General features: G+C 42.8%; 2 protein-coding genes across 2 annotated transcripts; both read left to right on the top strand.

Moving 5' to 3' along the window:
• The first annotated feature begins 3,748 nt into the window (after window positions 1–3,748).
• On the top strand, window positions 3,749–24,889 carry LOC148070983 (ranBP-type and C3HC4-type zinc finger-containing protein 1-like). The gene is made up of 11 exons (XM_087801469.1): window positions 3,749–4,096; window positions 9,175–9,319; window positions 9,390–9,486; window positions 10,524–10,722; window positions 16,952–17,076; window positions 17,312–17,485; window positions 18,651–18,791; window positions 19,945–20,085; window positions 21,423–21,563; window positions 23,756–23,899; window positions 23,960–24,889. The coding sequence occupies exons 1-11, from the start codon at window positions 4,060–4,062 to the stop codon at window positions 24,038–24,040; spliced, it is 1,425 nt and encodes a 474-aa protein (XP_087657595.1). The 5' UTR covers window positions 3,749–4,059; the 3' UTR covers window positions 24,041–24,889.
• On the top strand, window positions 12,262–14,431 carry LOC148070984 (uncharacterized). Its single transcript, XM_087800923.1, has 2 exons — window positions 12,262–13,055; window positions 13,527–14,431. Exons 1-2 carry the CDS (start codon window positions 12,857–12,859, stop codon window positions 14,429–14,431), a joined length of 1,104 nt encoding a protein of 367 aa, XP_087657049.1. The 5' UTR covers window positions 12,262–12,856.
• Window positions 24,890–25,154: the final 265 nt, after the last annotated feature.

Below are 25,154 nucleotides of genomic sequence, written 5' to 3'. Positions count from 1 at the left end.
GCTATCAAATAACAGTAACACATTTTGTTCTCATCAGGGTCTCTTTAAAAAAAATAATCTTGAATAATATATTAAAAAAAATGTAAGATTTGTGCCAAAGCAGAAGTATTGTGCTAACCATTATTTAAAAAATGTGTTATCCAAATAAAGTTCTCTTTTTTTGCCTTATAAAATGTAATTTACTTTATTTTGTATACACTTTTCAAATTTAAATTTAGGGGTCTGGCTCTGACCTTTATTCACGATATCTCTCAGGTGAGTGCATGTCAATTTTATAATGTTTTTAAATCACCTGATGGTGTATAATTTTGTTGAAATATTTTACCCTCACCGTGTTTCCATCCATCTCATCTACATTTCATTGACACACAGTCTGTCAGGATCTGTTACAAATGTAATAGTTTAAAGGAGAATTAATGTTCATGTTCCCATAGACTTCTATTAGTCTTAATCAGAGTCAAACTCAAGGATCAGGGTCCAAATATGGCTTTTTGAGTCATTTTTTTTGGCCCATGTGATGGTTTGCTCAAAATGATGCTGATTAACGTTTGTCTAGATTAAATTGGATTAAGTTATCCTAGTTTTAAAAGTGTTTTAAGAACAGAGATTATCTATTTCAATAGAGAAGGTAAATAAAAAATTGCATAAACAGAAAAATGTTAGGAAGATAGAAATTTGATGGAAAACGAGTAGATGTTCTTGTTTATATATGTATATTTGTATATATATACAAATATATGATTGCCAGAACATGACAGCGTTAGTTATTCTGTTGCATGTAAATCTTTCATTATTTAAAATGAAATATTTTTTTCAAAGGAAATTATACTTATTTCTTGTCTTATTTAATATTGATAGTATTACTTTAAAAAAAGGGATGTTGCTAACTCTATTTGGGACTTTTCACGATATCATTATATCACATTCTTCATTTTAATGTGAATAAATACATAAATAATAAATAAATAAATAAACTCTATCACCATATTATAGAATAGAAAATAGAATAGAAAAGCTTTATTCATCCCCAGAGGGGAAACACACTTTCACAACAGCGCAGTTTAAAAAATAAAGTGCAAGGAAAAAGAAATAATAAAAGAGATAATACAAAATAATATAAAAACGATCTTAAGAATATACAATTATTTACAAAAAATAGAAATTTAACACTATTAACAAAATAAAATAGAATAAAATAAAATAAAATAGAAATAAAAACGGGAAAAAAATAAAAATAAAAATAAAAAGCACACGAGAAGAAAAACACACTACGGATTAGCATCAGGATATTTAAAGTAGAGAGTTAAATATCCTGACACCAGTTGGGATGAAGGACCTTCTATAACGGTCAGGTGCAGTGGGTGAAGGGCGTTGTCCCTGATGGAGGATAGTCTGGAGAGTGTCCTCCTCTCTCCCACCTCCTCCACCGAGTCCAGCGAGCGGCCCAGGACAGAGCCGGCCCTCGTGACCAGCCTGTTGAGTCTCTTCCTGTCCCGGTCCGTGCTGCCTGCTGCCCAGCAGACCACAGCGTAGTGGATAGCAGAGGCTACCACGGAGTCATAAAAGGTCCTTAAAAGTGGTCTGCACACTCCGAAGGACCTCAGTCTCCCCAGGAGGTGGAGGCGACTTCGGCCCTTCTTGTACACGGCGTTGATGTGTGTGGACCAGTTCAGTTTATTGTTGAGGTGAACACCCAGGTATTTGAAGCTGTCCACTAGCTCAATGTCCGAGCCCTGGATGCTCACCGGTTGATGTGGTGGGGACTTTTTCCTGAAGTCAATCACCATCTCCCTTGTATTACCGGTGTTTAAGCAAAGGTAGTTGCTCTCACACCAGTCAACAAAGTCCTTGATGACTGACCTGTACTCCAGCTCGCCCCCCCCCAGACACGCAGCCCACAATGGCCGAGTCGTCAGAAAACTTCTGGAGGTGACAGCTGCTGGAGTCATAGGTAAAGTCCGCCGTGTAGAGGGAAAAAAGGAAAGGTGACAGCACTGTCCCTTGAGGCACCCCGGTGCTGCAGATGGTCACCTCAGACCTGCAGTCCTGCAGCCTCACATACTGCGGCCTGTTGGTGAGGTAGTCCATCGTCCATGCTGCCAGCTGTGTCCCAACTCCTGCGTCCTCCATCTTCTTCCTTAGCAGCGCCGGCTGGATGGTGTTGAAAGCACTTGAGAAGTCAAAAAACATGACTCTCACAGTGCTACCGGCGGCTTCCAGATGAGTCAGTGCCCGGTGCTGCAGGTAGATGACGGCGTCGTCCACCCCCATCTTTGGCCTGTAGGCGAACTGCAGCGGATCCAACGCAGAGCTCACCGTCGTTCACTCCCATATGTATCTTTAATTGTAATGATAGGGGACACCCTGGAAAGTCAGCCATTTAATCACAGGAAGGCTCACCAAAACAACTAATATTATTTACAAAATATATATAATCTACTCAACCGTGACAGTCATCAGGGACGACTCAAGATGAACCAAGCAGTAATCTAGCAAGGGCTGAAGGGACACCCTGGAAAGGCACCAAGCCGACCACATAAGCTATAAAGAAAATTTGTTTTGAACCAACTACTTTAATTTCTGCAGACACATGGTGATCATCTCCGTGCACGCCAACATCTCTGGAGGTCCTCGAGGTTAAGATGACTGGAAAGGAAAGGGACGAGCAGGGTTAGAGGAGCCCAAGGTTGCAGGTGACACAGTGATGTGGCGCAACTTTGTGAAGCGCCGCAGAGCTGCAGGCTCCTCCTGCAGGAGGCGCGCTGATTGGCTCCTGCACCCCGGCTAGAGAAGGTATTTTTATCCTGGACTTCAGACCACGATTTATGTGTTGTCGAGAGGTGACTAAATACAGATCAATGCAAACACACACACACACACACACACACACACACACACACACACACACACACACACACACACACACACACACACACACACACACACACACACACACACACACACACACACACACACACACACACACACACACACACACACACACACACACACACACACACACACACACATTTCAATCGTTGTTGTTGTGTAGATGTAAATTACATAGAAACTGTGAAAAAATTCTGTGTTATGTTCATAAATAGTTCGTAGTAGTTAGTAGATTAAAAATACGTTTTAAAAACTAAATAAAGTGGTTCGCTTAACCCTGGAGGTTTAGGCAACACCGCCATCTATTGGTCGTTTTAAAAAATGCTTCATTGAAGGAGAATGAATTACAATAAATAATACTTGAGTTAGAATCATTTTTTTGGCGTCGGTTTCGAAACAAAACTGGAATTTACAATAAGTTGCTTATTTAAAAATTCTGATACTAGTCCTATGTGACGTAGAAATTCTGGTTCATTTAGTCGTCATTGTAGCAAAATAATACAAAATAAAAATAATCATATTATAAATTAAAACGATAAACAATATTGATTTAAGGTTTTTGAATTGCATAATACATTTCGCGACATTGTAAATATTAGTCCTCTCCACTTTTAAGATTATTTACACGCTACACTTTTAAACATTATCATTCAAAATTCATTAATTCGACTCGTATCACCGTTTTAAGTGGGATTCGAGATATTTAGTTAAAAGAAAAATATTTTAATAATATACGGATCTGTCTTTGATGACGACAATTATATTCTTTGTAGGTCATACGTCATTTGAGAGTAAAGGAGGATTTGTTTTTTAAAAAAAAAAAGAAAAATTGCAACGTTTCGCAGAACTTTATTTTTTTATTTTTTTATTTAATCATTAATATAGTTAATATTTTCCGTTTATTATATTATTCTTACTATATTAATTGCAGTTTATATATTTTTATTTTTTAAAGGGGCGGGACGAAACGTTATCCACTTCCGGCATTTCTACTTTCAATTTTGTTTTCCTCTGTAAAGAAAAAGGCCAGACAACTGCGCTGTACTTTTTCGTCTATTCAACAAAAAATCACCTAGAAATGTATTAAATATATCGGGAAATGTTTTGAAGGAAGTCGTGGAAAAGAGGTTACGACACTTTTTTTTCGTTCTTGATCTTCACTTTGAAGTCATGTACGCAGAAAACAACCCGATCGATTTATCCCACGGTGAGTACATTTATTCGGCCAAATAGTGTTTATAATACAGTGTGAAATATACTTATTTTAGTCTGAAATGAACAGTACCTTTTGTGTTTTGTGTTCCACATGTCTCTACAAAGTGCGTATTTAAAGTTTATGTTAATATTGTTACTTAAGAAGTAGGTTAATTCAAATGGTCAAGTTTTCTTTAAAGTGTCTTTGTGACGCAAACTGTGACGCAACTATCTGTAGTTGATTCACTTATATATGTTTATAGAGCGATTTTCTAGACCAGGGTCACAAAGCGCCTAAACAATAATAATAATAAAAAATACTAAAAAGATCACTTAACCTTAACTCGTACATAAAAAAAACAGCATTTGATTTTCTTTCATCTCTTGTTGGTTTTGTTTTCTCCATGTGACTCAATTCAGCAACAGGAAAAACCCCTGAGTTATCTATCATAACCTCAGGTTCTACGAGTTGGTGCGAAGCCCTCTAATGGCTTCGCTATTGGTTTACCCCGAGGCACCGCCTCGTCTCTGAGAAAGCTTAATGAACTCGCCACCCAGCACGGGGCAGTCCACTTCCTATAAAGGCGGGAAGCACCCGCCGCACTTTCTCCAACTGAAAACTCAGCGAGAAGGGCGGCCGCTGGGCGACGAGGTTAGAGGGCTTCGCACCAACTCGTAGAACCTGAGGTTATGATAGATAACTCTGGGGTTCTACGTCATTGGTGCTCCGCCCTCTAACGGCTTCGCTATTGGTTTACCCAAAAGGCGAAGCCTGACGGGATAAATGTACCCCCAGCTGGACGCCGCTCCTGAAGCAGCATCGCTAGGGCCCCACCGGCCCAGGATCCAAGTCCACTGAAGCCGTGGGCCTCGAGGGGGGGCACAGCAGCGCTCAAAACCGTATGAGCTACTGATCCCGCCGTCACGTCGAAGAGATAGGCCTTAGCAAGGTAGACGTGGACGCCCAAGAAGCAGCTGAGCAGATATCCTCTGCTGCCACACCCCGCAAAAGAGCCACTGAGGCTGCCGCGCCACGGGTGGAATGTGCCCTCAGACCGCTAGGAGTGGATCCACCCGCTGCTCGGTAGGCCCGGATAATGGCCGATCTCACCCAATGAGAGAACCTCTGGGGGGAGACCGCCTCTCCCCGTCGGCATCTACCGTGGCAGACAAAGAGGGCATCAGAGCGCCTAAACACGGCCACCCGCCGCAAGTAACAGGCCAACGCCCTCACTGGACACAACAGGTGGAGACGTTCCTGACCCGGGTCCGAGTGGGGCGGCGGGTGAAAGGCCCGCAGCGTGAAGGTCGTCGCCCGGAACAAGGAACTCAGAATCTTCGGGCGGAACGCTGGGTTAGGACGCAAAGACACCGAAGACTCCTCGACGCCAAAGGAAGACACTCAGGGTTAATGGAGAGGGCACAAAGCTCACTTGCTCTCTTCGTGGTTGTTAGTGCCAGAAGGAGCGATTCCTTGAAAGACAAGATATCCAGTGGGACTTGGTCAAGAGGCTCGAAGGTCGGGCCTGTGAGAGAGTCCAGTACCAACTGGAGATCCCACTGAGGGCTGGAAGGCCTTGCAGGAGGTCGAAGCCTGCAGGCACCCCGCAGGAAACGCGCCACCAAGGGGTGGGCGCGAACCGAAGCACCCTCAAATCCGACATGCCTCGTCGCTATGGCTGATGCGAACACTCTCAGTCGTCACAGTCCGCCCGTTATCCAGCAAATGTTGCAGGAAAGACAGGATAGCGGAGACCAAACAAGAGCTGGGGTCCAAGGACCTGTCTGAACACCAGCGGGAGAAATCCCCCACTTTGAGGCATAAAGCCTGCGTGTTGACGGGGCCCGGGCCAAAGTCCCGATCAGCTCGTCCCGTGCAGGAGCCACACCTTGAGAGGCCGGCCCAGCACCGGGGGTGTCTGGGAACCAGAGCGCCCCCGGGGAGTCTGGTGCTACTAGAATTAACCTCAGCCCCCCCCGCCTCGCCCTCCGAATCAAGGGGAGAAGGAGCCGCGGAGGAGGGAAGGCGAACAGTAGACCGACCGGCCACCTCGAATGGGCTAAGCGTCCACGCCTAGTGGGGGGCAATCCGAAGCCCTGAGGGAGAACCAAAGAGGGCATTTGAATTTCTCCTTGCTGGCGAAGAGGTCTGCAACCGGGTGACCGAATCGAGACCAGATCTCGCTTGCCACTGCCTCGGACAGACCCCATTCGTCCTGGACGGCCCCCCTCGACAGTCTGTCCGCTACTGCATTCAGCTCGCCCGGTCATCCAATCTCCTGGACTTACACCTGAAAGCAGTTTCTTGACCGTCAACATGCGAAACGGGCGGGTAGCTATGAACTTGTTCAAATAGCTGAGGTCCAGAATGGGCCTCCAACCCCCGGTCTTCTTCGCCACGAGGAAGTACCGGGAGTAAAACCCTGTCATCATCTCGGCTGCAGGGACCAGTTCTACGACCTCCTTCTGCAGCAGAGTAGACACCTCGTTTCTCAAACAGGATAATTTCTCCTGCTCCGCCATACGCGTCCAGAGAATCCCTGAAAAAGGGGGGGGTTGACGGGCAAAATGTAGCGCATAGCCTCGCCTGATTACTCCCCCCAGCCAAGTGGGTCTTAGAAGTAAAACCAGGCGACTCCAAGCCGAATAATGTTCTGTCAGAACCGCAGCCCTGGCGAACCTTGGGTAGTCCTCCGCCCGCGGGCCGTAGACGAAAGGGCATCACACAAGCCGCGTCTCTATCTCTTGAATCCACAGAGCATGTACTCGAGTTGGATTCACTAGAACCCCCACTCTCATACATAAAACCGGCTCTGTGGGAGAAGCGCGCAAGTGCGCGTGAGACACCTCAGATGCGCGTCGTGCGTGTTCCCTTCCCCCCCCGGAAGTCTTCCCAACTCCCTGAGCACTTCTTAGTGTCACCGGAGCTGACAAAACCCGCGATGTGGAGGAATGTGCTGGAGAATTAACCCGGAGCTGAAGTGAGTTAGGTCGCGCGCGCGTCGGCACCGCATCACTCACCCGGTCCCGTACATTCTCAAGCTCCGCTGGCGGTCCAGACCTGCTCGTCACTCGTGAGATCCGACCGCCACGCACCTCTCCAGTTGATCGACCAGACGGGGCGGAATTTCTTCGCCCTCGCCTGGTCTCAGGACGGCGAGAAAACTCGCGCGTAAAAACACCAGGTTGCGTCAGTTCCATGGCGTTTCTCCGCCGCCAAACGTGACGTCCTCCACGGTGCCAGTGCTTGTAGACAGCGCTGTGGGGGAAGGAACAACCTCCGGTCAACATAGACATGTCTGGACTAGTTCCACTCACCTCCGCTGTCAAGCTCTGTCGGGCACGAGCGCTGGTCGACGCGGAAGTAAACACAGCTGACTCAGCCGGTCTCGCGGACCTCTGCTCGTCTGTAAACAAAACACATGTGGTTGGAGTCTGCCCCTCATTCGTGTGGACAGACTCCGTTATTACAGTCTCGGCATGACCCGGGCGAAGGGGTTTAAACCCTCCTTCGAACTGTGTTCTGAGAGGAAACTCTCGCCATCTATGAACGGCGGAGCATGTTAGCTTAGCATTAGCGGCGAAAGTCTCTAATGACGCCTGTGAATACGTCACACTCACAGGCGGAGCCACATGCACACTACTAACATCTTTCAGAACGAACCACAGAAACGTCATACGTTATCTTGTTTTATTCCCGACACATTCCCTTGAATGAATAGGGGGGGTGGAGGAGCCCTCGGCTGTCGACTCTGCTGCGGCTGCTGGCTCCCCGGCTCGCGCTGCGGATCTTGGCGACGCTCACTCGTCGCACGCCGCCGCTGTTGCCGATGTTGTTGGTGCTGCTGGGGTGGCTGGTCTCTGGTGACGCTTCCCCCCAGCACCAGATGATGATGCCGACAAACGGGATCTCCGTCTCCGCGTATCCCCGTCGCGCCTCGTCATCACGCCAAACGTGACGTCATCCATGACGTTTCTCCGCCAAACGTGACGTCATCCATGGCGCCGGGATTTTCTTGACAACGCTCATCGGCGGTCAAACCCCGTCAGCGCATGTCAACACGGAAGTAAACACAGCTGATCAAGCCGGTCTCGTGGACATTTGCTTATCTGGAAACAAAGCACATGGTTGAGTCTGCCCTTCATTCGTGTGGACAGACTCCGTTATTACAGTCTCGGCATGACCCGGACGAAGGGGTTTAAAAACCTCCTCCGAACTGTGTTCTGAGAGGAAACTCTCGCCGTCTATGAACGGCGGAGCATGTTAGCTTAGCATTAGCGGCGAAAGTCTCTAATGACGCCTGTGAATACGTCACACTCACAGGCGGAGCCACATGCACACTAACACCTCTCAAGTGAACCCGTCGAGTGCGCTGCAGGAGGGCCATGTGGCCTGCAAGAGATACTTACCTGATCGCTCTCGCATACCCCATGGTCGACTCCATGCAGCGAGCCAGTCGTCCTCCTAGTCGACGTCTGTTCATGATCGATGGACGACTCAGCTCGACTCATCAGGGCCCAACACGTTGGAACGTGAGCTTGTCGAGTCGGCTCACAGGACTGCCATGTTGCTTTCTTAAACAACATGGCAGTCCTGTGTTGATCATAATCATGATCTGAGGCGGCGTGGGTCGACAAGCCTCGAACGCTTCCCATCAAAAGCCGTGGGAAGCGCTCGGAAGGCCACATAATCATCACGCGTGATTTGGGTCTCTAGACAAACGAAGCAGACATGTGTGTCTCCTCTTCAGGGAGTCTTCGTGCACACATGGTTCACTTCAAAATTCATTCGCCATCATTACATTCCACTGTCAGGAGCTTTCTCGCTGAGTTGAAAAAGGAGAAAGTGCGGCGGGTGCTTCCTGCCTTTATAGGAAGTGGACTGCCCCCTGCTGGGTGGCGAGTTCATTAAGCTTTCTCAGAGACGAGGCGGTGCCTCGGGGTAAACCAATAGCGAAGCCGTTAGAGGGCGGAGCACCAATGACGTAGAACTGGTTTACTCTAGAGTGTGAGTTTTATCATTCAGAAAAGTCCCCAAAAAATACCCGCAGTATTCAAAGTGATTCCTAGTCTGATTTGTGTTCCCTGCAGCCGAAGAGCTGGCCACGTCTCTGAGTAAAGCTCTGAGTTGTGGAGATGGCGAGAAGGCGTCCAGACTCTCCAGGGAGCTCTCAGAACTCAGCCTCCCCGTGACCGTCAGCATCCACAGACAGGCTTATCCTCACGAATCCTTCAGGTGCGACCCTTTCCAAGATTTATCATTACGACGGCAACAGGATTTGTGTTTACACTTGTTTGTGTCTTAGGTTATGTGTCGGCGTGGAGGACGCCCTGTCTGAGAATTGTGTGCCGATATCGGTCCAGGTTTTGTCGGAAATGACCATCTTGGAGCTGAAAAACAAGGTAAAATGAGTTTGAAGAGGTTGTTAATTATAACCACTGATGAGGCATCACGATAAAGTGTCTCCATTTTGAAAGCCCACTAGATGGCACACTCTTCTATATACCGTATTTTCTGCACTATTAGGCGTACCGGATTATAAGGCGCACCTTCAATGAATGGCCTATTTTAGAACTGTTTTCATAAATAGGGCGCATAGAATAAAAGATACAGTCAAACGTTAGACTGGGGTTGCGTTATGCATCCACTAGATAAAGCTTTGCTAAAGGGAATGTCAACAAAACAGTCAGATGAAGTCAAACTTCATTAAGCGTTCTGAAAACTCTGTTCACTCCCATGTAAACGATGTTCAAATAATGATTAAAGGCTTCAAGCAGCAGCGCGTGAGACTGGTGTTGAGTAGTGAAGTTGAGTGCGTGTATGACGGCTAGAGCGTGCGTGTATGGCATGTTAAAGCACGTGTATGACTGGTTGAGCGCGCAGCAGAGTGATTTTGAGTGTACAACAAACAAGACACACTCGCTCAAAACGGTGGCAGTAATCTTACTCCATAGATGTCCGCCATCATGTGACGTGCGTCGTTAATACCACCCCCTGATGAAGCAATGACGTAATCCCGCCCACCGCATGTAGGAGTCATTGAAAGTGTTAGCAAACAAATCACCCACCACGTAATGTTCATATATATGGTGCTCCGGATTATAAAGCGCACTCGTTTCCAATCGTTTTTTTGAGAAGCTTAAAGGCTTTTAAGTGCGACTTTAAGTACCGAAAATATATCTTCGCTCTGATTTACTAATTCAATAAAACCTGGCATCATTTTCAAACAGAGAGTGACATCTAATGGCCTTTTAAAATGAAGACGCTGTATCGTGATACCTCATCACTAAACAATTGATCATAATGATAATTCCTATTTAAATATGATTTTTTTCCCCCCTTCATTTATAGATTCAGTCTCATCGATGTACCTTTTTTAAATTCAAACGTCAACAATAACGATTATACAAAGTATTGAAACACGCTGTTTTGTCTTCAGATTAACAACACCTATGGGTTCCATCCTGACCTCCAGCGATGGGTCATTGGGAAGCGCCTGGCACAGGACCGGGAGACTCTGCACAGCCACGGCGTCCGATCCAGCGATGACAAGGCCTTCCTGTTCCTGCTGTCGCCCCGCGCCGCCCACCTCACGCATCGGCAGCAGCACCTGGAGCAGGATCAGCAGCTTTTCCAGGGTTAAATCTACACTTTTCAATCCCCCCCCAAAAAAAGTCGGTGAAATTATCTGACACTGATTGTCAAAACCAGAAATGGATTTCTTTGTTTAGTCTGTCGTGTTACATCCTCAAAGAGGTGACAAACTCAGGGATTAAAGTTTTCCGTCAGGGTGACGGAATTCCGTCAAATTAAAATTATGAGACGGAAAAAAAAAATCTAAAAATTCTAAAATAACAATCCCTGATTTCGGCGCGTCCTATGCATTCGTTTGCAGTGTGATTCCAAGTGCCTGGTCTCTGTGCGTTTCTGGCGCCCTCTATCTGCTGGCTGAACAAACCGATGTAGCTCCTTTCCCATTGACCTTCAGCAACCAATCAGAAACAGAGTCTGCCCCTGTGAGAACGGTGTGCTGAACGTCAAGTGTTTGTTTACAGCAGCAGTGACGCTAACTCATGTGTGGTAGTCCTAACTCAAAAGCAATAGCCGTGTGGATAGACCTGATATGGATATGGATATGGATATGGATATGGTTGGGCCATGGATAAAGATCAGTTTATCAGGTAAGTTAAAAAATGTTCTGCTTTTCATGTTGGCATTTTGTCGTTCTGCTGTAAGCTAGCCTAGGCTAGCGGCAGTATAACCAGTTGAATGTATAACCTTCAGTGTAGCAGTAGACATTTCGCTATATTCTACTTTATGGTTTACGGTAGGTTATTGCGGGGCGCGTTTCTCTTTTTGATTTGTTGTTTGGATTCAGCACGCTTAGTTCGTAAAACCTTCCCAGGTAACTTGACTGAGCCTAATGACAGCATGGAGTCGTTGTTTGCTGAAGAGGGTACTGACACTGGTCAAATTGACGGGAAGATTAAAAACAAATGGAGATGGGCTTGGTTAGACGAAGTGGGGGATGATGGAAAGCTGTTTCGCACATGGTGCAAAAAGATGACATTGTCAGGTGTGTGTATGTGCGTGATTTGTCATAAAAAAATCCCGTATGGCGGCAATGGCAAGAAAGTGTTAGCACGCCATGCTGCAGATGCTAAACACAAGGCTGCTGTTCGCGCACTGCAACATACCTCCTCTCTGCCTGGTGCCGTTACAGTAACAACCGAGGCCCCTATTTCCATGGCTGATCGTGTGTGCAACCAAAAAGTGCGCATATGTGCTTTCATAGCTGAACACGATCTTTCGTTTACTCTAGCCCAGCCCCTAGTAAAACTAGTTACTGCCATGGCCGAGGATCGAAGTGCTCTGTCTAGATTGTCGATGTCAAATGCACACGCGTCGTACCTGTCTACACATGGCATTGGTGCCCAGTTCAAAACTGAGTTGTCATCCAAGCTACAGGGTCATATGTTTTCCCTCAATGTGGACGAATCCAGGCTCTGTGTAGTCCATTCCAAGGATATGTGGAGGAGTTTTGTTCAGACATATTTAATGACATTGAAAAGTCGCCAAAGCAAAGATTTTTGGAGAGATCCAATGCCTACTCCATTTTACGCCCAAGACTCTCATGCGCCCTATCAGCAGCATGTTCCTTCAAATTCTGGAAGTTTGTAACGGCACCAAGGAACTTCTGGATCCTCTGGTTGTCCACTACTACAGCATTCTGTCTCCAAAGGACAAGGACAGACACAGGTAGGCCTAACTTTGTTGTATTATGGTCACTTGTGTTATGTACGCCACATGCACGCAGGCAGGCAGACAAACACTAGTATAGACACACATAATAATGATTTGTGATGTGCAATGGCTGACAATAATCATAGTATATGTATGATAGAATAGATTTCCATGTCATAGTTAATATTTTCATCTTAAATTCCATTTATCCACATATTTATCTATCTATACTTGCTTGGTGGTGATAGCCCCAATTACTCGAAGGGGGATCCTAATGGACCCACATTCAACTGATATTTTAGTATTCATAAAAGCCAACTTGTTTTACATTTTACTGGTAGATTTCTACATTATTGGGCAACGGCAATCTCTCTCATTGCATGAAACTAGTGCAGCACCCATAGTGTATTGTGTCTGTAGTGCCTTCAGATATCACAGAATTATTACGTTTGACTCTAATTGTTTTTTCTCATGTCTACCTTACATGCAGATTCCTTGTGTCTAATGTAGTATTCTTTTAAAAATGTTATGCACAGGGGACTCTTGAACCAGATCCTTGACAAGAATGCAGTCACATCTAAGGAGAGGGCCAGGATCACTGTGATGCAAAATGACATGGCAATTTCTGCTAGGGCAGGAACAGCTACAAACAAAAGCCGGAAGACACGTATCTGCAAGATCTTTTCAGAGTTTGACAAGCTTACAGCATTACTCGATTTATACCGAGGTATGTTCATTTTAGGCTATGAGAATGGCAAACGTTTTTCTATTTAAAAAACTAATATTCCCTTTAGGCTACAATATTGTATTTGAAAAATACATTAATGTTCTCATTGGGGCCTTCATATACGCTTTGCATGCCTGCTGCTCCATTATCTATAAAAGCCTTAAAATAACGCAACCTCAAGAACAGATCAATCTACATTTACCTTATTTCTTGCTTAATTCTGAAAAATGTTTTTGAAGGAAGATCCTTGAGCCTTACAACATATTTTAACTTTGAACTGGTAAATTAAGAATTGGGCTATTTTATTCTATTCTGTATGTTGTATTATGTCCTGTTGTTATGCACTGTGATATCTATTCGAGAAATAACAAGCATGGAGCGGTTTTGACAGAGGTCCGCATTGTCTTAGTTTTAATGCTTAAAGCTTTCAATAACAAATGCCCTATCTTGATCTGTCTGTTTTTCTTCTAGGCATTCTTCCGACTTTCCAGGCATTCTTGAAAAAATTGCAACACGAGAAGCCTATGGTCCATCTGCTCCATGCTGAAATGGTGGTGCTGGTGAGGGAACTTCTGTCCAAGTTCATTAAGCCAACTGCTGTCCCATTGACTGTGCAAGACCTGCTAAAAGTGGATTTGAAGAATGACCAGCTTCAATATTCAGACAAACGGCTGTCTGTCGGGAGGTTCAGTCACCAAGCCTTCAACAAGGCAAGAGTGACAAAGAAACCTTGGGTGAAAACAGTTTACCGTTGTCTACGTGAGGGTTACATCAAGGCAGCAGAATTTCTTCTTCGAAGTCTCCCTCTGTCCAACAAAGTAATCGCTTCTTTGTCAGCCCTAAGCCCTGCCCTCATAAGTGAGGAAACAATCCAGGAGGCATTTAATATTTTGGCCAAAGCCTTGCCCAATGTTGTGAATTCAGAGGAGCTGGGTCAATTGGATGAGGAGGTCCGAGACTACCAGGTTGACCCTGATCTGAGAGAGCAGGCACAGGAATTGACTGAAATGGCAAAAGTTGACTGTGACTGGTGGGGGAAAATTCTTGCGAGGAAGACTTCTACAGGAGACATGCGATTCCCCATTCTGTCAAAATTGGTGAAGGCTCTTCTATCTGTGTTTACTGGCCCACTTGTTGAGGGTTCCTTCAATATAATGGATGACATAATAGAGAGTGACCGAGCCCGACTTGATATTGCGACATACGAAGGCCTTGCTGTCATCAAGTCACACTTAAAGGCAAGAGGTGAAACAGCCTACAATTTCAAAATTGAGGAAAAAGTGTCTCTCGTCTTATGCAAGATACAAGGCTTATTTGACAGAGAGAGAAGACAAAAAACAACAGCAAAACAAATTGAAACTGAGAGAGGCCATTAGGGTACTCAAGGCAATTAAGGTGAAAAGGGTTACCAAGGCCCCTGGTGCCTCCTCCAAGGCCCCTGCTGCCCCCTCCAAGGCCCCTGCTGCCCCCTCCAAGGCCCCTGCTGCCCCCTCCAAGGCCCCTGCTGCCCCCTCCAGGTTCCCTGCTGCCTCCTCCAGGGCCCCTGCTGCCTCCTCCAGGTTCCCTGCTGCCTCCTCCAGGTTCCCTGCTGCCTCCTCCAGGGCCCCTGCTGCCTCCTCTAAGGCCCCTGCTGCCTCCTCCAGGGCCCTTGCTGCCTCCTCCAGGGCCCCTGATGCCTCCTCCAGAGCCTCTGCTGCCCCCTCCAGGGCCCCTGCTGCCTCCTCCAGGGCCCCTGCTGCCTCCTCCAGGGTCCCTGATGCCTCCTCCAGAGCCCCTGCTGCCTCCTCCAGGGCCCCTGATGCCTCCTCCAGAGCCCCTGCTGCCTCCTCCAAGGCCCCTGCTGCCTCCTCCAAGGCCCCTGCTGCCTCCTCCAGGTTCCCTGCTGCCTCCTCCAAGGCCCCTGCTGCCCCCTCCAAGGCCCCTGCTGCCTCCTCCAGGGCCCCTGCTGCCTCCTCCAGGGCCCCTGCTGCCTCCTCCAGGGCCCCTGATGCCTCCAAGGCCCCTGCTGCCTCCTCCAGGGCCCCTGATGCTCCTGCTGCCTCCAAGGCCCCTTCTGCCTCCTCCAGGGCCCCTGGGCCTTCCACTGCCTCCACTTCCAATAGAAAGTCAAGCCAAAAAAAACGAGGGTCAGGTGTAGCCATGCTTGAGACATTTGGCTTCGTGGCTAAAAAGAAAAAGTGACTTAAGTTTTGCCATGTTTGCAGCTGGGGTTCAAAACAAAATGTTTACTGTATTCTGTTTTTGTGAGGTTTAAATAAAATGTGCACTGGAATCCTATTTGGACAATTATTTCTTAAATAAGCTAGGTAAAACCTTTCTTGAAATGATTGAAACCTAAATGATTTGACCATATTCTTAAGGACCTTTTTGAGACCAATTTAAACTAGTAGGATAAAACTATGATGATTGTTGATGATTGTCATTCTGTTTTATAGGTGTGTGCAGGTGCCTATGTGGCAGCCGCTTCAGTCGGAAAAGCACTTTGCATGTAGTGGGCTACAGTTAAATCACTATATAATGCATACCATGTGGCTTGCCAATTTTTTTTCAGTCAAATCATTTTTTTTCACTTTAATCCCTGCAAACTTGTTTTGCCATCTCTCCAAATAGATTCCTCATCCGTTACGCCTACTACGTGGCTTCCATTGGTCTATGATGTAATAATAACTCTAGTGCCACCTTCAATCAAATATGTAGCTTTCCCTTTAATCTTAATTAATATTTAACCAACGTTACCTTATTTTCTGTAAATCTCAGATAAAAGTTCATGAACATTTGATGAAAAAGACGAACAAACCTCAGATGCTTTTGACACTTCACGGGTCCCCAAGCATTTTTGCACCATTAACCGAACCATAAGATTAAAACTGCAAAAAATAAAAAGCATGACCAGCACAAAAAAAAAATAAGTTCATGAAGAATTAATTTTAACATATAACTGAGACAGAAGGAATCCGTGGCTGGTTTCTCTGCAAAAATACAAATTTTTGTCATTTAAAGTTTGTCTGTTTGACTGTTTGTAGTGTCAAGAGTCACAGACTGAAATTACTTTGGATAATATTAGGTCGTTTTTTCAAAATAAAACACTTTTCACACTGTTATTATAGTTAAATCAGATATACGAATAAATATATATATATTTTTTGACAACAAATGCCCCACGACCTGGTTGTTGGGGATCACTGGACAAGTAAAAAAAAAAAAAAATTAGAATAGAGATAATAACTAAATAAAAGGGAAATATACAATGTTTACTTTAAAACAAAACATTAAACTGGTATGTGTCACGTAAATAGAATAATGTTTCGTTTTCTTTCTGCCAAAAATGAATGTCTCTTTAAACACTTCACTAGCAATGTTTATTTTTAAAGGAGCATAAAATGCTGCTAGTAATATACAGAATATACATTATATTCAAGCTTTGTACAATCAAATTCCTTTTTTTGAAGGCAAAATCTGGCAGTATTGAAAAGTCTTATTATTTTATAACTATTGTCAAGGAGCTTGTATTTCGCCAGAGTAACTCAAAAGCAGACTAACAGGATTGAATACAATTTAAGGAAATGTGATTTTTGAATTTTTTTGTTGGGGTTTTGTAGTTCCAGATGTACATGTATAGCTTCTAATGTTGTCTATGTTGTTTTTAAATAACTTCCTTGGCAGAAGTATGTGTTATATTAGTGATTTTTTTTTACACTGTAGATCTTTTAATCATTGTAATGATGCATTATCAAGTTTTTAACCTTTAGTCGTCACTTAATAAAATATGTGTAAATACATCATCGCCTCAAAAAAGGGAGAATACATAATCAATTGATTAAAAGTAGAAAATAGTTGAGATTTGATGTTCATTTATTGTTCAATTAACATGTGGTGTTATGGGTGATTGATCGTAGGCATCGTGGAGTCCATGAAGACAATGGATCTTATGCCCAGAGGTGGAAATGACGAACAAGTAGCTCAAATACAAAGGATTGATATCCCTCCTCCCAAAATTCAGACTCCAGAAGCTTCGGAACAGGTCAGAATGTACCCACACAGGTCATCCTTGTTCGTCACAGGTCCTTCCGTAATTTCTGTGCATCTTTTGGGATTGAGGATCTTTGGTTTCCTGGTGTCTCTTGGCAACATTTTTCTCACCCCTGAACTGTTTCTGTGGCTCCTCTCAATCCCCCTTCATTCGTTGAACTCCCTCTAAATCACTGACCCTCCTCGATGATCCGCCTCCGCTGAGCATGTGTAACCTGTCTTTGTAGCCGGGCTGGGAATGTCCATCATGCACGTTTAAGAACAAGCCCTCGCGACCGGGCTGCGAGATGTGCAGTGCCGAACGACCGGAGGAATATGAAATCCCTGATGTCTGGGAGTCGGACACTGACGAGGCGCTGTTTCTCGTGAAAGAAGAGGCGTCCGTGGCGCTGTACGAAGAGGTAAGGGTTGTGGGACGACACGTTAACCTGCCAGAGATGTGCGTGTGTTTTCTGTCAACCAGTTTTTTTAAAATACGTATACAAAGTTCCATCTGACTGCTTACAAAATAGGCAAAGTTCTTACCTTCTGTATGAAAGTGTACATTTAAATATGTTAAGTAAGAGTCCGTTTCTCATAAAACAAAGTCCAAAATCTCTCACATGAATAGGAGTCCAAAATCTAACACATGTATAGTAGTCCAAAATCTCACACATGAATAGGAGTCCAAAATCTCACACATGAATAGGAGTCCAAAATCTCACACTTGAATAGGAGTCCAAAATCTCACACATGAATAGGAGTCCAAAATCTCACACATGAATGAATAGGAGTCCAAAATCTCACACATGAATGAATAGGAGTCCAAAATCTCACGCATGAATGAATAGGAGTCCAAAATCTCACACATGAATAGGAGTCCAAAATCTCACACATGAATAGGAGTCCAAAATCTCACACTTGAATAGGAGTCCAAAATCTCACCCTTGAATAGGAGTCCAAAATCTCACACATGAATAGGAGTCCAAAATCTTACACATGAATGAAAAGGAGTCCAAAATCTTACACATGACTAGGAGTCCAAAATCTCACACATGAATAGGAGTCCAACATCTCACACATGAATAGGAGTCCAAAATCTCACACATGAATAGGAGTCCAAAATCTCACACATGAATAGGAGTCCAAAATCTCACACATGAATGAATAGGAGTCCAAAATCTCACACATGAATAGGAGTCCAAAATCTCACACATGAATAGGAGTCCAAAATCTCACACATGAATAGGAGTCCAAAATCTCACACATGAATGAATAGGAGTCCAAAATCTCACACATGAATGAATAGGAGTCCAAAATCTCACACATGAATAGGAGTCCAAAATCTCACACATGAATAGGAGTCCAAAATCTCACACATGAATGAATAGGAGTCCAAAATCTCACACATGAATAGGAGTCCAAAATCTCACACATGAATAGGAGTCCAAAATCTTACACATGGAGTCGAAAATGACAAATGACAGGAAATCTTCAAATCCCCGGGAATTAAACCGAAAAAAAGAAGAAAAAAAAGAACAAGGACAAAACACTCAATCCAAAAAAAACATCTGAAATTCTCTTTAGGACAAAAAGGCAAAATCCAATAGCGAGATGTGCAGTGCCGAACGATCGAAGGAATATGAAATCCCTGATGACTGGGAGTCGGACCCTGACGAGGCGCTGTTTCTCGTGGAAGAAGAGGCGTCCGTGGCGCTGTACGAAGAGGTAAGGGTTGTGGGACGACACGTTAACCAGAGATGTGCGTGTGTTTTCTGTCAACCAGTTTTTTTAAAATACGTATACAAAGTTCCATCTGACTGCTTACAAAATAGGCAAAGTTCTTACCTTCTGTATGGAAGTGTACATTTAAATATGTTAAGTAAGAGTCCGTTTCTCATAAAACAAAGTCCAAAATCTCTCACATGAATAGGAGTCCAAAATCTAACACATGTATAGTAGTCCAAAATCTCACACATTAATAGGAGTCCAAAATCTCACACATGAATAGGAGTCCAAAATCTCACACATGAATAGGAGTCCAAAATCTCACACATGAATAGGAGTCCAAAATCTCACACTTGAATAGGAGTCCAAAATCTCACACATGAATAGGAGTCCAAAATCTCACACATGAATAGGAGTCCAAAATCTTACACATGAATGAAAAGGAGTCCAAAATCTTACACATGATTAGGAGTCCAAAATCTCACACATGAATGAATAGGAGTCCAAAATCTCACACATGAATAGGAGTCCAAAATCTCACACATGAATAGGAGTCCAAAATCTTACACATGAATGAAAAGGAGTCCAAAATCTCTCACATGAATAGGAGTCCAAAATCTAACACATGTATAGTAGTCCAAAATCTCACACATGAATAGGAGTCCAAAATCTCATACATGAATAGGAGTCCAAAATCTCACACATGAATAGGAGTCCAAAATCTCACACATGAATAGGAGTCCAAAATCTCACACGTGAATAGGAGTCCAAAATCTCACACTTGAATAGGAGTCCAAAATCTCACACATGAATAGGAGTCCAAAATCTCACACATGAATGAATAGGAGTCCAAAATCTCACACATGAATGAATAGGAGTCCAAAATCTCACACATGAATAGGAGTCCAAAATCTCACACATGAATAGGAGTCCAAAATCTCACACATGAATGAATAGGAGTCCAAAATCTCACACATGAATAGGAGTCCAAAATCTCACACATGAATAGGAGTCCAAAATCTTACACATGGAGTCGAAAATGACAAATGACAGGAAATCTTCAAATCCCCGGGAATTAAACCGAAAAAAAGAAGAAAAAAAAGAACAAGGACAAAACACTCAATCCAAAAAAAACATCTGAAATTCTCTTTAGGACAAAAAGGCAAAATCCAATAGCGAGATGTGCAGTGCCGAACGATCGAAGGAATATGAAATCCCTGATGACTGGGAGTCGGACCCTGACGAGGCGCTGTTTCTCGTGGAAGAAGAGGCGTCCGTGGCGCTGTACGAAGAGGTAAGGGTTGTGGGACGACACGTTAACCAGAGATGTGCGTGTGTTTTCTGTCAACCAGTTTTTTTAAAATACGTATACAAAGTTCCATCTGACTGCTTACAAAATAGGCAAAGTTCTTACCTTCTGTATGGAAGTGTACATTTAAATATGTTAAGTAAGAGTCCGTTTCTCATAAAACAAAGTCCAAAATCTCTCACATGAATAGGAGTCCAAAATCTAACACATGTATAGTAGTCCAAAATCTCACACATTAATAGGAGTCCAAAATCTCACACATGAATAGGAGTCCAAAATCTCACACATGAATAGGAGTCCAAAATCTCACACATGAATAGGAGTCCAAAATCTCACACTTGAATAGGAGTCCAAAATCTCACACATGAATAGGAGTCCAAAATCTCACACATGAATAGGAGTCCAAAATCTTACACATGAATGAAAAGGAGTCCAAAATCTTACACATGATTAGGAGTCCAAAATCTCACACATGAATGAATAGGAGTCCAAAATCTCACACATGAATAGGAGTCCAAAATCTCACACATGAATAGGAGTCCAAAATCTTACACATGAATGAAAAGGAGTCCAAAATCTCTCACATGAATAGGAGTCCAAAATCTAACACATGTATAGTAGTCCAAAATCTCACACATGAATAGGAGTCCAAAATCTCATACATGAATAGGAGTCCAAAATCTCACACATGAATAGGAGTCCAAAATCTCACACATGAATAGGAGTCCAAAATCTCACACGTGAATAGGAGTCCAAAATCTCACACTTGAATAGGAGTCCAAAATCTCACACATGAATAGGAGTCCAAAATCTCACACATGAATAGGAGTCCAAAATCTCACACATGAATAGGAGTCCAAAATCTCACACATGAATGAATAGGAGTCCAAAATCTCACATGAATAGGAGTCCAAAATCTCACACATGAATAGGAGTCCAAAATCTCACACATGAATAGGAGTCCAAAATCTCACACATGAATGAATAGGAGTCCAAAATCTCATACATGAATAGGAGTCCAAAATCTCACACATGAATGAATAGGAGTCCAAAATCTCACACATGAATAGGAGTCCAAAATCTCACACATGAATAGGAGTCCAAAATCTCACACATGAATGAATAGGAGTCCAAAATCTCACACATGAATAGGAGTCCAAAATCTCACACATGAATAGGAGTCCAAAATCTTACACATGGAGTCGAAAATGACAAATGACAGGAAATCTTCAAATCCCCGGGAATTAAACCGAAAAAAAGAAGAAAAAAAAGAACAAGGACAAAACACTCAATCCAAAAAAAACATCTGAAATTCTCTTTAGGACAAAAAGGCAAAATCCAATAGCGAGATGTGCAGTGCCGAACGATCGAAGGAATATGAAATCCCTGATGACTGGGAGTCGGACCCTGACGAGGCGCTGTTTCTCGTGGAAGAAGAGGCGTCCGTGGCGCTGTACGAAGAGGTAAGGGTTGTGGGACGACACGTTAACCAGAGATGTGCGTGTGTTTTCTGTCAACCAGTTTTTTTAAAATACGTATACAAAGTTCCATCTGACTGCTTACAAAATAGGCAAAGTTCTTACCTTCTGTATGGAAGTGTACATTTAAATATGTTAAGTAAGAGTCCGTTTCTCATAAAACAAAGTCCAAAATCTCTCACATGAATAGGAGTCCAAAATCTAACACATGTATAGTAGTCCAAAATCTCACACATTAATAGGAGTCCAAAATCTCACACATGAATAGGAGTCCAAAATCTCACACATGAATAGGAGTCCAAAATCTCACACATGAATAGGAGTCCAAAATCTCACACTTGAATAGGAGTCCAAAATCTCACACATGAATAGGAGTCCAAAATCTCACACATGAATAGGAGTCCAAAATCTTACACATGAATGAAAAGGAGTCCAAAATCTTACACATGATTAGGAGTCCAAAATCTCACACATGAATGAATAGGAGTCCAAAATCTCACACATGAATGAATAGGAGTCCAAAATCTCACACATGAATAGGAGTCCAAAATCTCACACATGAATAGGAGTCCAAAATCTAACACATGTATAGTAGTCCAAAATCTCACACATTAATAGGAGTCCAAAATCTCACACATGAATAGGAGTCCAAAATCTCACACATGAATAGGAGTCCAAAATCTCACACATGAATAGGAGTCCAAAATCTCACACTTGAATAGGAGTCCAAAATCTCACACATGAATAGGAGTCCAAAATCTCACACATGAATAGGAGTCCAAAATCTTACACATGAATGAAAAGGAGTCCAAAATCTTACACATGATTAGGAGTCCAAAATCTCACACATGAATGAATAGGAGTCCAAAATCTCACACATGAATGAATAGGAGTCCAAAATCTCACACATGAATAGGAGTCCAAAATCTCACACATGAATAGGAGTCCAAAATCATACACATGAATGAAAAGGAGTCCAAATCTCTCACATGAATAGGAGTCCAAAATCTAACACATGTATAGTAGTCCAAAATCTCACACATGAATAGGAGTCCAAAATCTCACACATGAATAGGAGTCCAAAATCTCACACTTGAATAGGAGTCCAAAATCTCACACATGAATAGGAGTCCAAAATCTCACACATGAATAGGAGTCCAAAATCTTACACATGAATGAAAAGGAGTCCAAAATCTTACACATGACTAGGAGTCCAAAATCTCACACACTTTTTATTTTCATTTTTATTTTAATCCTTTAATTTAAATAAATGTCAACTATTTCAACCATGCAATATTTGTATTCTTTATAATTATTAAATATAATAAATTAAAAACATTACATTTTTTAAAATCCAATTAAAACTAAGGCTTAATTTTGAATTTACTTTCATGTATTTTGCACGCTAGTATGCTAAGCCAACAAAGCTATGAAATAATAGTGATAGATTTTTCATCATCAAGGTTTCTTTTTTTTTTTTTACAAATCATTGGTAATGTGTGCCAAAGCAGTGGTATTATCTAAGTTGTTACACTCAAATCAAATATTTTTTAATGTCTTTTACTTTTATTTTTTTACATTATTCAGACTTAAAACTAAAGATCTGGATATGAAAATATTCACAATGCCATTATATTACAATTTTATTTGTCCCTTCCTATTTTTGCTCAACGGTCTTGAATAATAGTATATATATATATAGTACTAGTAGTGTAGCACTAGTGGCTGGGTCATGACATCATCATGGACAATAGAGAAATAAAAAAACAAAAACTCTAAACAAATAACGTCAAAATGTTACTTTTACGCTGCTGTATATCAGCAATGAGCTTTTTCAAATATACTTCTGAAGTAAAACTATAAACTAATTTAATAGCGTAGTTCAATGTGACAATTAAACTGAGTGAGATTTTGAACTCTTCTACACCTGTGAGACTTTAGACTTCTATACAGGTGTGAGATTTTGGACTCCTCTACACCTGTGAGACTTTAGACTTCTATACAGGTGTGAGATTTTGGACTCCTCTACACCTGTGAGACTTTAGACTTCAGTACAGGTGTGAGATTTTTAACTCCTTTTCACCTGTGAGACTTTAGACTTCTATACAGGTGTGAGATTTTGGACTATTGTACATGTGTGAGACTCCTATTCATGTGGAGTCACTCTCTTTGTTCAGAACCTGCTGCAGAGCGGCGAGGCCATGCATTGTCCGCGGTGCGACATCATCGTCCAGAAGAAGGACGGCTGCGACTGGATCTGCTGCGTGATGTGCAAGACGGAAATCTGCTGGGTCACCAAACAAGCTCGCTGGGGTCCGAACGTGAGTGAGCGGGCGACACAGAAAGTTGGTTCAACGTTTAACGGTGCGTTGTCTCCACAGGGTACTGGAGACGCAAGTGGAGGCTGCGGGTGTCGCGTCAACAACCAACTCTGTCATCCCAATTGCCAAAATTGTCACTGACATTTGGACGATGTCATGAATTAAAAACACTTTTTTTCTCATTGAATCTGAATTATAATCAAGATTATTGGGAGGCACTCTCCAAGTAAGGTTGAATGACAGAAGAAATGTAAACGTTCTCAGGGTACACTAGTAACACGTGTTATAAATCTTTAAAAAAAAAGTGAATGTTTATTGTGCCTTAAAACCACTAAAGTATGGAAACACTCCTTGCTATTTTTGATATATTGTACTTCATTTGTTCTCTGTAGAGAAAAATCAATGCTGGGAACTTTCATTTTTGTGTGTTTAGTTTCTTTTTCTGGTTATGTTAAATATAACCTAGTAGCTCCCAGTAGCTATTTTTTCTTTACCAATGACCCAGAAGGAACCCTTGCTAGCCAGTAGCTAATAGTGTGTTTAAAATACCGTCTCTCTTGTGTGTTGTGTTAGCTTGAAGATAATAATTGAACAGCGTTTGTTGAAAAGTATGGCGTTCCATAAGTGCCACAAATCGCCGTCTGCGGTTGCGTCGTCCTGCGTGTCATCTGACCATATGTTGCGTCAACTGTCGATCTGTTGCATGTTGTCCTGATGTGTTGTCTTAAATAACGATTCCTTTTTAAGAAGTTAAGCTAATTGCTAACCAACCAAAGCAAGCGGAGATGCTAACTCGAACAAATGAATGCTATTATGCTAAGCTAACAAAGCTATCAAATAACAGTAACACATTTTGTTCTCATCATGGTCTCTTTAAAAAAAATCTTGAATAATGTAAAAAAAATGAAAAGTTTGTGCCAAAGCAGAGGTATTGTGCTAAACATTATTTAAAAAATGTGTTATCCAAATAAAGTTCTCTCTTTTTTTGCCTTATAAAATGTAATTTACTTTATTTTGTATACACTTTTCAAATTTAAATTTAGGGGTCTGGCTCTGACCTTTATTCACGATATCTCTCAGGTGAGTGCATGTCAATTTTATAATGTTTTTAAATCACCTGATGGTGTATAATTTTGTTGAAATATTTTACCCTCACCGTGTTCCACATATTGATTAATGCAAACACTTCAAAACTACAATATTTTCTCATATAGTTTATTTGCAGGTGAACATGTTGACTCAGATTCATCCAGAC

Source organism: Callionymus lyra, chromosome 10 (genome assembly GCF_982586985.1).
Source record: "Callionymus lyra chromosome 10, fCalLyr1.hap1.1, whole genome shotgun sequence".
NCBI classification, from domain to species: Eukaryota; Metazoa; Chordata; class Actinopteri; order Syngnathiformes; family Callionymidae; genus Callionymus; species Callionymus lyra.
Note: the sequence above shows the minus strand (reverse complement) of the source record. Positions and strands in the feature narration are given on the sequence as shown.